General features: G+C 38.0%; 1 protein-coding gene across 6 annotated transcripts in view; it reads left to right on the forward strand.

Annotated features, from left to right (window-relative positions):
* LOC126419271 (zinc finger MIZ domain-containing protein 1-like) overlaps positions 1-16,151 on the forward strand; it is a 145,793-nt gene that overhangs the window by 125,946 nt on the left and 3,696 nt on the right. For all 6 annotated transcript variants that reach the window (XM_050086466.1, XM_050086437.1, XM_050086457.1 and 3 more), the window contains 7 exons: positions 1,387-1,597; positions 4,409-4,603; positions 7,017-7,159; positions 8,592-8,733; positions 9,547-9,682; positions 11,615-11,862; positions 12,649-12,945. In XM_050086466.1, the coding sequence (XP_049942423.1) occupies positions 1,387-1,597; positions 4,409-4,603; positions 7,017-7,159; positions 8,592-8,733; positions 9,547-9,682; positions 11,615-11,862; positions 12,649-12,945 (1,372 nt within the window). The remainder of the gene's footprint in view (positions 1-1,386; positions 1,598-4,408; positions 4,604-7,016; positions 7,160-8,591; positions 8,734-9,546; positions 9,683-11,614; positions 11,863-12,648; positions 12,946-16,151) is intronic.

The following is a 16,151-nucleotide window of genomic DNA, read 5'->3' on the forward strand; positions in this document are numbered from 1 at the left end:
AGAGGTGAATAAACAAACTGTATAGGTCATGCTAAGTCTGCAACACTCTTTTTCTTTATCAGACAAAGGGCTTTCCAACTCTGAAATCCAGCATGTTTATTGTTTTATTCTTGTGCTTGTCTCCATTACTGTTTGATAAGTAAAGTTTTTTTCTATTTGCTTTTGGTTGTACCTGGAATAAAACGATGTGAAATTGTCAACACAACAATATTTTTTAAAATTAAAAATAGAAGTAAAAAGCAATTCTTATACTAAGACAGAAGAGAAGTGTCCAATTGCTTGTTAAATTGGTGTATGTGCAGTATTGCTTGAAGTTAATATATTTTGTTATGATCTACAAATTGCTTTGGCCAGTATTTTCAGGCATGCAGAAATGATTATTGTTATTCTTCTTAATTATGTTTAAAAGGATAAAAAAATAGCATGCAAATTCTGTGAAAGTATTGCTGGTGAAATAATCTTGAGATAAGGCCTGACTATTAGAGGGGAAAAAATTCTTCAGGGTACTGCACTTGAGCGATTAGAAGTCTGAGGAGTTGGAACACCCAACTTTTAACTAGAGTAGTCTCCCATGTAGCTTCCACCTATTCCCATACTTACAGAAATTTGCATTGGAAAGTGTTTAGAGACCAGTGAAGTTCAGACCATCCAGAATCACGTTTGTGGTACATAACCTGTCCACAGGACTACACCAAAAAAGTAGATCTTTGAACTAAAACAATTTTAAAAATTTTACCATTCCACGGTGGCAGGCTGTTATAGCAACCGGTTTAAAAGTGTTTCAGAACAAGAGCAGTCTCAGTAATGTTTGTGTGCACACCAATACAGACATTGTACCATGTGCGAATTGTACCATGGTTTTGTATGCGTGGCCCTATCTTGTTCTGTCGTAGTGGAACCGGCTGGTGTGCTCAAGGTCCACTGCAGGGTTTAGATGTTTCATGGTGGATGGATTATATATCCAGTTACCTTGGTGTCTATTTTATGTTATTTGTAGTTTCATGACTGATGGGCCACACATCCTTCTACTTTTACACAATCTGATGATGTCCCAAGAGGGTGAAACATATAATTGCCACTAAATAATCTTGCAACCAAGACTGTTTTTGTTCTGTAAAACAGTTTTTCACTGCCAGGCAAAGAAATTTTAGCCTCACTCTCTAACATACAAAAAGCAAGAACATGGAAAATATTTGCAAGTTTTATAAAATGTTTTGTACATTCAAGTTTGCTGGTAATATTATGGTACCATTGCAAGAGATGATACCATTTCGTACCAAATTTATTCATTCAAAATTCTGACTCAGTGGCTAAATTTCTACGTAATATTTACAGCAAGCTAAAATCAGTTTACAGTGTTCTTACATTCATTTTTTTATTGTACAGGTCAGATTTGGAGTTGCAGCTCAAGTGCTTCCACCATGAAGATAGACAAATGAATACCAATTGGCCTGCAAGTGTGCAGGTTTCAGTTAATGCAACCCCACTAAGCATCGACCGTGGGGAAAATAAAACCTCGCACAAGCCACTTTACCTAAAAGAAGTTTGCCAGCCAGGAAGGAACACAATACAAATCACTGTCTCTGCCTGTTGCTGTGTAAGTATTTTTCTGGATCAAAAGTTAATTACCATGTTTATTTGGAATGGAGCGGTGTTAATGTAATTTTTAAGTTAGTTAAAGGATGAACTGAAGAACATTTCTAAGTAGGGACAAACTGGTTTTCTGTTTACCATTCTTTTTTTTCATCGTCAGTTTAACCTGACTGTAAAAACTTATAAAAATAACTCATTTTCAGTTTTGTGTTGCTGGTTTTTCCAATAATAAACAAGGACGTCAATCAAACACTGAAAAATTCTAAGACTCCCATGGACTTTTACACTATACATTTCAAGACATGTAGGATCTAAATTTCAAGCAAAACAGTTAGACTAAAGAAAACTTAGTCTGATCGCTGCTTTTCGGGAAAAATAATGAGGGGATGAATACAGCAAAAAAATGCCAGTATTCTCCTACTGGGTCTAATTTTTTGAAACTCCACTCAAAATTCGTGCTGTAATTGAGGATCATATAACTATTTGGGCTTTGCAATTATTCAGTGGTAAAAAGTGAAAATTGTGGTTGGGGGCTCTATCTTTCATGTTATGTTGTCCATTTTCGAGGGCTACAAGCATATAAAGGAACATTATGTGGATGCAGACAGCAGATCAAATACTTCCAATTTTTATTATTAACTGTGAATGAATTGTTAAATTTTTATTTATTACTTTTGCCATAATTTCCTTTCTCTTTAATTATATTGTAGAAATGATAGAGAAATGATAAGCTTTCATGTAAAATTTGTAGCCTTGCTTATTCTTTAATTATTACTAAACCTGTTTTGTAGTCATATTTATTTACTTTTGAACAGGAATTTGAATAGGCCTATGGAAGTCCTTTGCTAACGAAAATAAAAATATGCTTTCAAAAAATTCTAAGTAACAATTTAGAAACTTGGCTGAATATAACATTTACAAGGAACAATTATGAGACAATAGCTAAAATTTCAATACTGGATTAATTTATTGGCCAATATTTATTCATAAATACTCAATGTATTAGTTAATCTGTGAGTGCTTTTGTCAAAAACAATATCAAGGGTGATATTAAGCTTTTGTAAGCCACAGAACTTCATACCAAAGATAAATATTTTTTAGGCTACAAATGATAAGCCTTCTACTCAGCTCCCAAAAAATGAGAGTAACACTGCTTCTGGGGTGTAAAGAGCACTGAAAGTAAAGCTGTATTTCACTAGGAAACAAACTTTCAGGCTCCACTAGCCCACTTTTGGCTACTTCCTGGTCATGTGATGGCCAAAGAGGGTTTGCAGTTGTTCTGATCTTCTCCCAAGGCGAATGTTTACTGATTTTGTCCAAGTACTTATTTACCTCTTGGGTCAAATAGCTGATGGCTTTGCTGGATTTGAACGTGTTCGTGTACATTTTTTTAAGCTGTGGATCAGATAGTGTAGAACTGCACAGCAAAGTGTCTGTAATGCTTTTGCATTTCTGTCTTTAAGGCTGGTTAGAAGCATTTGAGGTAGGACTTTCGATCCGCTATGCATAGAATAGATTTTTTAAATGCGTTTTCGAGAATGGCTACTTGGGGAATAACAAGGCTTACTGTAATTAATGTGCTTCCAGAAAACTCCTTTGTGTACTTGTCAAAAAGCATTAAAATATCAAATATTTATGACAACGATTAAGTGCGATTTAGTACCTCCCTCCTAGGGATGGTGCCATTCTGCAATGCAGTTGATGTTTGGCAACAACAGTGAGGAATGACTGTATAGACCAGGTAGGGAGGGAAGTGTGTTAGGGTAGTCTGTACAGTTGTACAAAGCCAATGTACCAGGGTGGTATAATGGTTAGTGCATCTGCCTGCTAGTAGAAGACCTAGGTTTGAATCCTGGCCTTCGCACAAATTTTCATTCATCACTTCAGACTGCATACATACACCATAAATGTTTGACACTTGATAAGCTCTGTCGAACCGTATAGTTTCGTTAGATTTGAGTTTCTCACTCCGTTACTGAATAATTAAGCATCCTCTTAGGCATAAAGTACTGCTAGTTGTTAACATACGAACAGTCGCCTATGAAATGAATAGTAACTTATGATATATTGTTGAAATATTAATTTTATAAACCTATTTCTGGAAAGGGTAGGTATAGTCTGCCCGAATTACTTAATTTCGCATGTTGCAATATTCAGCCAGTCTGGTGCACGAAATACAATCCTCTCATGCTGTGGAAAAATGTCTACATATAACACAACACAGAAGGAAAATATCTTGTTAGGAAAAGCAATTTCAGAGAAGTTTTTCATGTGGGCAGAACTTGTCACTTTATAAGAATAATGTGTTACTGTGTACTATTTTGCCATCCAAGAAGGTTGCCACAACAGAGATGAGGCAGATGGAAACCTTGATCACTACACTACAGCTGTTGTCAGTAATCTATAACTATGTGGATTTATGTTATGTGATTAAAAATGGAAACCCACACAAACCCAAGTCACAAGAGCTGGTTCAGCTTTTTTGTTGAGAAGACATTGCTGGACCAATCTTACCAAAGGCTTTACCCTCTCAGTATGTTAATTATTATTGTTCCATTTTAGGAAATTGTCCAGAACTCTTTAAAATTAGTTTCTTCATTAAATCTAATTAAATGCTAGAGTGGTGGCCTGAAATTGGAACAACTGTTACTGCAAAGTGTAATTTTATCATTTCAGAAATAGCTCTACATTTTTATAATTTCTAAAATAACTGTGCAATTTTATGATTTCAGCAAAGTATTGATGTGAACTAAGTTTCCTACAGTGTCATGGCTCCATGCATGAGTTACATTTCTTCTATGTTTCTTTATTCCAGTCTCACTTGTTTGTGTTGCAATTGGTGCATCGTCCCAGTGTGCGCAGTGTGCTCCAGGGTCTCTTGAGAAAACGATTGCTGACTGCTGAACATTGCATATCCAAAATTAAGCGCAATTTCAGCAGTACTGCTTCAGCAGGTGGAGGTTTAGGAGGAGACCGTGATCGTGATGGTGTTGAGCAGACAGCACTGAAGGTATTTACAGTTCATAAAGCTGCTTTTAGAATGTGAGCATATAAAACTGTATCTCTGGGAATACATTATTATTATTATTATTATTATTATTATTATTATACATTTTTGCCCTTAAGACAGTGACTGAACTTGAATATTACATGATTATTCAATTTTCTCCTTTTTATGTTTTCTTCTTTTTCTCTTCCCAAAACCTCTTCTTTCTTTGACTGTGTTCATATTTCCTTTGTTCTGTTTATATTTTTCCTGGTCTCTTTCTTTCTTTTACTTCAAATTTCATGTTCATAATTTTGTTTCTGAATTTGTCTTGTCTTGTTTTTTTTTTTTTTTTTTTTTTTTTTTCTCTTTCTGAGTCTGGTGTTGTTCATTCTGTGTATGTGCCCAAAGAATGTTAACCAATGTTTTCTCATTATGTCTGTAAGTCTGTCTGTGTGTTCATACAGTTCTTTGGTTGGCCTCTTCATCCATACACCATCTCTATATATTGCTCCAAATTTTTTTGAAGGATTTATGTTCTATCTTTTCTGTCTTTGTGATTCCTGATGTGGTTGTTTCTGATGCATAGAGGGCTTCTGGTAGTACAACTGTATTGTAGTGCCTGAGTTTCGCTTGTCTTGAGATGCTTCTTTTATTGTAGTGAATCCATGTAAGTTTGTACGCTTTCTGAAGTTTTTCTGTTTGTTCTGTATTGGATGCCTTGTTTGATCCTCCTATTTGTATGTATCCTCCAAGATACTTGAATTTTTCCACTCTGTTGACCAATCCATATTTTGTGTTCATGAATTGTGTATTGTTGTTCTTTCTTTCTATATATTGTGTTTTCTTGTATGCTATCTGTAACCCCTTTTAGCAGAGACTTCATGTAAATATTCCAGGGCTGCTTGCACTTCTTCTCTGTTGTTGCTGAGTATTGCCAAGTTGAATACATTGATTTAAAACATCTGTATCATGTAGATCTTTCTAAAATCATGTGAGAATGGCATAGAAACACAATAGCGTCTTGAATGCTGGGGGATTCCATCCTGTCGTTCCACTTCAGTCAACTGTAGCCTGTCGACATTCAAGCTTTCTTGTCGCTATCTCTTTACTAGATAGTCTGATACCACAGTCTTCGTGCATCATAGGTGCAGGTGCAGGGAAAGTTATTCCCTATTTAGGTCCTACAATGCCATTAAATTATTATCAGGTGGGGCAAATGAGGAAGCAAAAATCTCATTCAGAACTATATTTCAGAGAGTTACAGGAATAGATAGTTATTCCAGCCACTGAATAAACAGAATAAAGGTGGGAGGAAGCACAGCTACAGGAAATTCCCAAAGCTTCACTACTTTGGAATGACTTGGTAGAAGGAGAAGAAAATTTTATCATCAGGGAACTGAAACATAATTTCAATGTGAGACATGTTCTTTGTTTTACTTTATCAGTATTGTAGTAAGCAACACTGTCTTTTAGGCTTTATATGTTAACCATTTTTGTTTTATGGAATTTCCTTCTGGCAGTACACTTTGGTCTTGTTTTGCTTTGATTGATTATTTGTTTGTCCAGTTTTCTTCAGGACTGTAGTAGTAGGTATTGATTTCAAATGTCTATATTTGTCGAATTTTTTATTGTACTGACATAACCTTGAAATATAGGGATTTATAGACTCACTAGATTAGTTTACAAGTTATATCTTGCATAAATTTGTGTGCAGGCTGCAGCTGCCGAACTGCACCAGCCTACAGTGCTCTTTCACAATGAAACCCCCAACACAATCATTGCCCCCCCCCCCCCACACACACACACACACACAACACTGTCTCTGCCACTTTGGGCCAAGCTATTTTGTGCGCACTCTTCAAGTGATTTAATTTTGGAGTCAAACCGGTGGAGAGCACAAGACCTCAACAGTACTGAATGAACTGAAAAATACGGACATCATAGGACAAGCTGTTACAGTAACAGAGAATGAAGTAATAGCTTGTGAGAATTAAAATAGGAGGAAAAAAATTGAAATAAATAAGAAAGGCATATAACATTGGTTTTCAGATGTAATGTACTAAGTATGTGTAGCTTCACTTGTCACTTTTGCTGAGATATTTTTTGCTATCTAATGACTTGTACTATGCACACAATCCATAAAAATAATAATTTAGCCAATCCTACTCCCAAGAAAAATTCAAAGTGCCCTCATGCTTTTAATGAGATGTAAAGTCTACATTCATGCATTTTAAATTTACTACTGAAAACGTCTAGTGGGAGGATGTCATCTCAAATGTGTATTGTATGAAATAATGTAAAATATATATTTAACAGTTTCTTTAGGTAGCTCTTTTGCCTGTAGAGCTATTGTGGAACTCCATATCTATACTAATAACAGAGTGAATAAGACTGTATATCATTTCAGTTCTAATACAGTTCACTTTTATTTCAGGTCTCCTTGAAATGCCCTATAACCTTTAAACGTATCACCTTACCCGCCCGCGGTCACGACTGCAAGCATATCCAGTGCTTTGATCTGGAATCTTACCTACAGTTGAACTGTGAGCGGGGTTCTTGGAGATGCCCTGTCTGCAAGTGAGTAATTATTTACTACGAAAGGATCCATTTCGTCTTTTGGTGTTTAAATGCAAAGCATCTTAATTTGTAATACGTGTTAGCTTCTTGGTGATTTTATTATTTTTTAATTGATCAGTGTAAAAATTGTAATGTGATATATTACAATACAGTACACTGTAGTAAACTGTCATAATAATTTCTCCGTCTTCTAAATTACAGTATATTAAGCAGGAATTTTATTTTTTAAATTCACAGAATGTTAAATACAATAGTAAAAATTGTACTGAAATACCGGTGTCTATTTTTAAAAATAAATTGTGGCCATAATTGGTAAAATGATACATGGAAGCAAATAAAATAGAGTGTATGTGGCTGATTCTACGGATAGCAAGAAAAGAAAACACATGCGAAGTTTTACTATTCAGAGTTTTCAATAGTTTATAACAATCTTGTGTGAATCAAACAATACTTAAGACCATCAATGGTTTTCTTCTTTGTTGAAGCTTGTTATCTCTTGTGCGACCAACTCCATTACTGCAGTTACCTGATGCATACCTTCAGTTACAAATATATTACAAGGATGCCCGATATAGAATAGGTGTTGAGTTACATACAGACACAATTGTGCCAGTCTGTGACTTGACATCTCCTCTATGTGATGAGCTACAATTTATCCTTTTCATATTGTTGTTAGTCCATCTGGTGTTTGATATCTGAAGTTATATATACATCTGTCTGTGAAACTCTGTCTGGGATAATATATACTGCATTGTCAACCCAGTCACTAATTCCGTCTGAATGCATTTTATTTATCAGACGGTAGTACCAATTAAAAGAACTTTGGAAATTCAAGATCTGCAAAACTTCCAGGATTGCCTTGATTTATAGTTGGGTGTTAATGCGTTAGCAGTGTTACCTAAAACAAACATAGCTTTTAAGGCATTATGTGTCAGTAGTGTAAGCATTAGTTTTACATGATAAATTTTTATGGATCCATGCTGATTGCCATGAAAGTACAGTTATACTGAAGAAAGCAAATTGTATCTAAGTTATTATAAATTCTGCAACAGGAAGCTCTTGCAGTATAGGGTGGCAGTTTCGCATTACATTTTGTTGGACATCTGACTGATAGTTACAAACTTGAATTCTTTTTGTAACTCAGCACAAACATCTGCTTCCAGTAAATAATCATCAATAAGAGAAATAATTCAGCTAAAAATTCCTTGTAGAGCTTTACAGACACTAGCAAGAACCTTTTCCTTCTTAACACTCTCATCTGATCCAGCTGCTATTTAAATGTTTGTATCTAATAATTCTTCAAGAAGCCAACAGTCTGCATTATATAAATAGTAATGATTAATTAATTTGTGGTATGTATAATGTAATGAGATGTAGAGAGGTAGGAACATTTTATTGTGCCACACTAAAAGAGCCATGTATTGTGTTACAGCAAACCTGCACAGCTTGAAGGACTTGAGGTGGATCAGTACATGTGGGGAATTCTGAACACAATCAGTAATAGTGACATGGAGGAAGTCACCATTGATTCTGCTGCTAACTGGAAACCAGCCAAAAGTGTACCAGGAATAAAGGTCAGTGGGGTACAAGTTAATTAAGAACCTGACATAAATGAACTAGCAGGTCTTACACATTGTGTTTAAAAGGACAGCAGTGACAAATGTAAACTGCTGACATTAAACAGGTTGGATTGTTCAAAAAGTGTGACTTTAGCACAACCAAAACCAAAACTGGAATGTAAATAGTAGTTGAGTGGACAGATCAGAATTAATCTTATGCCATCCAGCACTTCGTATTAAAGCTGAGTAGCTGTTGTGGGATTGAAAAAAAGATTTGTATTCAGTTTCCTTTTCAAATTTTGAGGCTCCTTTGGCAGGTAAAGAAAAGAAACATATGTATATGAAAGTTGTTGAACCAGTCACACTTGGAATGAAAATGAGTGTCTCATGGGCATTTATATTTTTATGTGACAGAATTGTAAATGAAGTAAGTAATGTTGAAAAGAAATTGTACTGTTTTTAAATGAATAATGAGAAACTGTTAAAAGATACACAATTTTGTTTAGACTCTGGCGGTAATCTAAGATTAGTGGACACGGTTGGGGACTGCGAATCGGTGGCACTAGGTTGGCGTGGGAGTTAGCCAAGAGTCCGTGCATTTGCGATAAACACTGTGTCCTGATGATAAGCAGGCAATCTTGGGTTTGAGTCCAAGTCCGGCCCACATTTTCACTTGTCGCTGCTGATTCTGCGTAGTCTTAATGCAGCTGATATCATCAGTTCCATCCCTTCCCTTTCCTGTCTCCCCTCTCCATCCGCAGTTTATGTAAGATACCTGTTTAATTAGAAATTACGTTCGAGAAATTTTTATTTTTCCTTTTCTTTCAGACGGAGGAGGAGAATGAAACATGCGGTGCTAAACGCCTTGGGAAAGCAATGTCTCCAGGTAGCATGACACTACCAACTATGAATAGTTGGGATGTCAACCATGCGATGTCTCCTTACATTCCTCCAGATATGAACAGTAAGTCAAAACTTGTACTTAACGTGAGCGTAGTACATTATATTCATACTAAAAATGAGAGTTGAAGAGCTATTGTGACACTTCAGCTTGCATTCTGCAGGAAAAGATTGTACTTTAATTGCAATTGACAACATATTTTTAAGTATTGAGTAGATTTGGAAAAACAGTTTTGTTTTGATTGTGCTGTTCTGCACTGCATAATCAGTTCTTTCAGTACTCTGAATGTGAAGAAGGAGAGGGAATGGGGATACAGAATAAGAAGTAAAAAATTTTGAAATGTTTATTTTTATTCTGTGGAGATGCAGGGAATTACATACGTGTGTACAGTTTATGAATTTGGGGGGGGGGGGGGGGGTGTATGTACAGGGTGGCCCAAAAAGGATGGTCACATTTTAAATAACTATAACTCCATCAGTTTTACAAATTAATTTTATTCAATTACGTAACTAAATGCTCCCAGGCACCCAATTACAAGAACTAACCACAAAAAATCATGTACGGAAAATGACTTCCGGAAGATGGTGTCCTTCCTCGGTGATGCATTCCACAAGTCTTTCCTCGAAATTTTCCATCACTTTCACTACTGTTTCTTCTTGAATTGCCATAATTTCCGCACTGATTGCCTCCTTCAGATCAATTAAGTTTCGGGGCTTCTTTACGTAGACTTTTGACTTTAGGTATCCCCAAAGAAAAAAATCACAGGCTGAGAGGTCAGGTGATCTCGCGGGCCAGTGAACATCTCCAAAACGCGAGATGATGTGGTGGGGGAACATCCGCCTTAAAACACACATGGAGTCATTGGCTGTGTGGGCCGTGGCCCGTCCTGTTGAAACCAAATTCGATCTCGATTTACATGTAACTCTCACAGTTTCGGCACCAAAAAGCTACGTAGCATGTTAACGTAACGTTTCGAGTTCACTGTGACTGTAGCGTTGTTCTCCTCAAAAAAATAAGGACCAACAATCCCCAATCTTGAAATTCCACACCAGACTGTTACCTTAGCACTATGAAGAGGCTTTTGGTGCAATTCTTTGGGATTATCTGCTGCCCAATACCTGCAGTTTTGTTTATTGACATAGCCGTCTAAATGGAAATGGGCTTCATCTGACATAAGAAGCACAACATCATTATTAGAGTACAAAATGTCAAGCATTGATTCACAAAATCGTCTTCGCTGCTCAAAATCACGATCATACAGCTTTTGCGTGATCATAATTTTGTATGGGTGAAACTGTAACTCACGGCTTAAAATACGCTGCAACGAACTACGGCTGAGGCCTAAAGTTTGAGCACGACGCCTAGTGGAACGACGCGGGCTTTGCAGCACTGACGCTCTAACATCATCAATGTTCTGTGGAGTAACTGCCGTACGTGTACGCCCTGTAGATTTACCACTTTTGACAGACCCTGTTGTCCGGAATGCAGTCACCCAACGTGATATGGATCTGCGATCTGGAATGGGTCCATCACGCGCTACACCAAAACGTTGTCGAAACAATCGTTGCACAGTAATAAACGATTCATCATTTCTGAAAAACTGTTCCACAGCAAAAACACGATGCTCGACCGTCCACTGCGCCATCTCGTGGCAAACTGGGTGTAATGGCCGACTTGCAGACGGCCGGCAGTGGTCCCCCCCTCCTCACCTTTCAATGGTACTACGCAGTTCAAATCCGACCATCCTTTTTGGGCCACCCAGTATTATTCCCTTTTGTGTCTCAGCTTTGTTCTCATAATTTTGTCTGTGTACGTTGAATGTTAAGTTTACTTTTTTCCGTTGTGTTAAGATACACATAGACAATGATTGTGAAAATGTGTTGACCACAGAAACAAAAACTGATAGCAATAAATTAAGAGAGCGCAGTTTCTAGAGTAAAATTACTAAGTTCTTGTGGTGTTAAGGAGACTTTAAGATGTTTGGACTTCCTTTAGGTATTGCAAGTGGCTCGATGATGGGTGGTGGTCCTCCTCCATATGGGGGCACAGCACCAGGAACAGGAGGAGCGCGGCCTAGCCCGTTTGACTTTGGAAGCAATGGGCCTGTTGGCACGCAAGTGCCGGGAGCAGGAGTGGGGGCAACGGGTGATTATGCTGCCGGGACGGGACCTCTGACTCACCTCAGTGATTCTGTCAACTCCTTAGACCCACTTAACTCTGTGGAGAAGACGTTAAGTGAACAGGTACGTTGATAGGCAACTACTTTCTACGTGACAATGGAAATCCTTTTGAGACATCGTTTAAATCTAGTTTTCTTAGCTCTAGGGACAGTTTAAAGTGGTACAAATTATGCACAGTTTGTATGAGTGTCCTGATAAATAAGGTAAATTGTTACTGGCTACTACCAGTTAAATGTAAAGCAGTAATGTGATCAGAACTGTTACAGCTAATTAATGTATTTCACATTATAGAGGCATAACAGATCATAATTCAGTATATCGAACAAAGCACCACTCACAGCTCTGGTTTTACACGTGGGGGTAAATTGTGTTTCATATCCATAAAGTTAAGAAATTTTTGTTAAAAGAAGTAAAAAAAATGGTCATTTGAAAGCACCACAAACTTCCACTGGTTTCATTGCTTCCCCACCAGTGGTAGATAATACATTTCCACGTTTAGAAAGTATGTCACTCTCTGAACCTCGTACCCAGTTAAATTATTAGCCACACTCTGGAACTCATACCCAGTGAGATACCAGTCACACTTTTAGAAGACTAATAGATGGAGAGATGTCCTAATTGTTTCTCTTCTTAGCTTATGGCAATAATAGAGACAGAACTAGAACAACAGAACAATAGGACCAGGCAGGAAGACAAAATCATCTAAATGACCTTTCTATAAACAGAACAGACAAGAGTATTAAAAAACAAACAAAAAGAAAGTGAAATAGTAGTGTATCATTTTCTTCAAGGATATTTAATATTACTAAAGTGAGAGCCATTAAGCATTATTAAGTAATCCCGTTACAGATGCCGCATACGCCACATACTCCTCACACGCCACATACCCCAGGAGGTGCAGGTGGTGGAAACTCGGGACCACCCAGTGTACCACCAGCTGACACTTCGGGAGCAACCTCAGGGGCGGGAACTGCGACATCAGTGACGTCGGCAACTGTGAGTGCGAGTGCGGGTGCTGTACCGGGAACAGCTGACACGACATCGGCGTCTTCGGCTGCACCGTCTGCAGCAGACATACCGTCTGACCTCAACTTTGATCCAGCTGCTGTCATAGATGGTGAAGGACAAGGCCAAGAGGCTTTGAATGTAAGTGAAACTAAGTGTTCTTGAATCATCTTTAGTTGAGGTGAAATGTGGCATATTGTGTTGAGGTAAAATGAGTTGGATATTCATTTGAGAAAAAGTACTTCTGAGAAATACCTTAGACAAAGCATTCAGGAAATGAAACACAGGCAAGCAAATCATGTAAACGTTGTGTACTCACAAGTGGGAGACATGAAATAGATTATGAGGACACAGTTCCAGTCATTGGAAGAAAGGAAATCTCTGGTATGATATAAGGGGGGTGGGGAGGAAGTTCTGGAATTGAACTACAACCCAGCTTTTCATATTATGTGGAAAGGTACCAAGTGATGAGAGTAGTGGTGATACTGAATTCCCTTTTATATGGATGGCAGTTGAAGTCCCTGCCTGGCTACACAAATTTAGGTTTCCCTAAATTATTTAAGGCAAGTGTTGGGTTGATTCGTTTGAAAAGGACATCGGCAGTTTTGTTTAACAATCCGAGCTTGTGTTGTGTATCTAATGACCTTATAATCATCAAAACATGAAACCATAATCTTCCTTGTTTATTGAGAAGTGTGTTAAGTTTGGGAGTGCTCAAGAAAACTATTTGTAGTACTGTAGTCTTGATATTAAGGCACGGAATAAAATGAGTAAAAAAAAGGTTTCCAATGACAGTATATCTCACAAGTCAACAGTTAGCTCTGTAATTATTTCTTATGTAAAACCTATTTATTTCTGAGAAAGAAAGTTGCTACTCACCATATAGCGGAGATGCTGAGTCGCGATAGGCACAACAAAAAGATTTACACAATTATAGGTTTCGGCCATTAAGGCCTTTGTCAGCAATACACACACACACACACACACACACACACACACACACACACACACACACAGATATCCATGCACATTCACAAAAGACAGCACACCGCACACATATGTGGCCACTGTCTCCGACCACTCTGGCCAAAATCATATGAAATACATAACAATACGCACAGAAGGAAAATATTTATCTACAGTGTTTCATATATAATATATAAAACTTAGAAGTATTTCAATGAGTACAGATATTTATTTACAGAAAAGATTTTAGTTTTTGTTTCAAATGGATCCTCAGTATGTGCTGCTATGGATTCTGGCAATTTGTTGTACCACACTGAGCCACTAATATATGAACTGTTATCTTTTACCTTTAATTTGGTTCTTTGTCTGTAATAGTTGTACTTCTTGGGTAGTAGTTCATATACAGTGAGGTATTTATTCTTAACTTGCCGAGTACCTGGCATTGCATTGATCTGTACTTATTTCAATTCTATTAGTCCATCTCCTCCTTCCCCCCAACTCCCCCCTATCTGTCCACTTCTTTGCGCCCCTTCTCTCTGTCCACAGCTTCCACCTCCCACTTTGAGGTCATCTCCTCCTGCCCCCTCTCTCTGTCCATCTGCTGCTGCCCCCTTTCTCTTCTCATTTCCTCCTCTTTCCTTTCTCTGTCCACTACTTTTAGTCACTGGAGAACAGTTTCTGTTGTATTCTGATTTCATGGGCCATTCTGTTTTTCTATTCACATGCCCGTCACAAACTTCGTTATCCTTCCCACAATCACCACAATCATCACTACTTGTCGACAGGACGCTGTACCTGTTTTTTATATTTAATTTCATTTTCTAAGGTTGACACTTGTTTGGCATTTCCTTTCACTTCTCATAACTCTTTAGCTTCCCATTTTGCGACTTTCTTGTTTTATCATTTAGAAAATGTTGCAATTTCTGCAGTTCAGAATTTTCATTTCTTAAATGCAAAATATAACACCTCAGAATGTCCATAATTTTTTGTTGATAATTGGTTGGAGTAATTTTGTCAGGAAATCGTAGCTTATGGAACATATCAAGAATGTGACAGGCTGTGTTGAATTAAAATGTGGCTATGATCAGCCTCTACATCTTTAGTCAACGGAATGTAACTTATGGGGTTCCATTTCAGCACACACAAATTCAGGCCATGGGCAAGCCTACTGTCAGAGCTACAGTGTGCCAAATGCATAAAAGTGATTTTCAAAATTTCAGTACCTGCCCATGCTATAAAAAACTTGTAGATGTGGACAGCATTTCTCTTTTCCATATGTACCTCTAATTATACATTGATGAGGCAGGAAATTATGACCATCTGGTTAACCGCCAGGCCAGGCACATGGTGTCACGCATACGACTGCTGTGGCCAGTGGTGGCCACACAACACTCAACATGTTAGTAGCATCTTGGTCTACTTTGGAATGCAATACAATAATTATTGTGTATGGCTTGGATTTGACAAGACCAGAAGTATGTGACACATGCACATATTTCCCATAAGTTTCAGGTTGGTGATTTATGAGTGTGGAGCTGATGTCTAATGGTGTCCTAGATGTGTTCTGTCAGGTTCGGATCAGGCAAGCCAAGGCAGCAATGTGAGTTCACTCTTCAAACCATTGTAAGACGGTTCTGTCCCTGTGAAACTGACAGTTATGCTGCTGGAAAAAGCCATTGACGTAAGGGAAGATGTCGTTCATGGAGGGGTGTAGGTGTCTGCAGTATTGTTCATGCAGTTGACAGCCATGATGGTGCCTACATTACTACCATAGATTGCAAAAAAGCCCAAATGAATGCCCCCATACCACAATATTGTCTCCACTGGCCTGCGTCTGTCATGTAGTGTATGTTTTGAGCATCCGTTGCCCGAATGACTGTGCATCCAGACATAACCATTGACCTAGTGTAATAACAAACATGATTCATCCAACCAGGTGACCTGTTTCCAATGGTTTACAGTCCAATATTGATGATCCTGTGCTCATTGCTATCGTAACTGAAGATGTCCTTGGGTCAGCATAGAAACATAGAGATTGTCTGCCCCATGTTCAACAATGTGTGCTGAACAGCGTGCTCTGAATCCTTGTTCCTGCACCAGCACTGCACCCTGTCATCATATCTGCTACAGATTGCACCCTATGCTGCTTCACAGAGCGGGCAAGCCTCGAACCACCTCATTCTGTGATGAGGTGTGGATGTCCGATACCTTGTCACCTACTCATGGTTTCACCGTCCACCATTCCCAGGTGCTGGGCAGCAACAATCTGCCCTTTGTCAAACTGCTTATGTCAGTGGATTTTGTATTGAGACTAGAATAATTTTTTGGCTCATCAGTGTTTGTATTCTAGACACAAAATTTTCATGAACAGTTTTTTTCTG

The sequence above is a fragment of the Schistocerca serialis genome, chromosome 1, assembly GCF_023864345.2.
Source record: "Schistocerca serialis cubense isolate TAMUIC-IGC-003099 chromosome 1, iqSchSeri2.2, whole genome shotgun sequence".
NCBI classification, from domain to species: Eukaryota; Metazoa; Arthropoda; class Insecta; order Orthoptera; family Acrididae; genus Schistocerca; species Schistocerca serialis.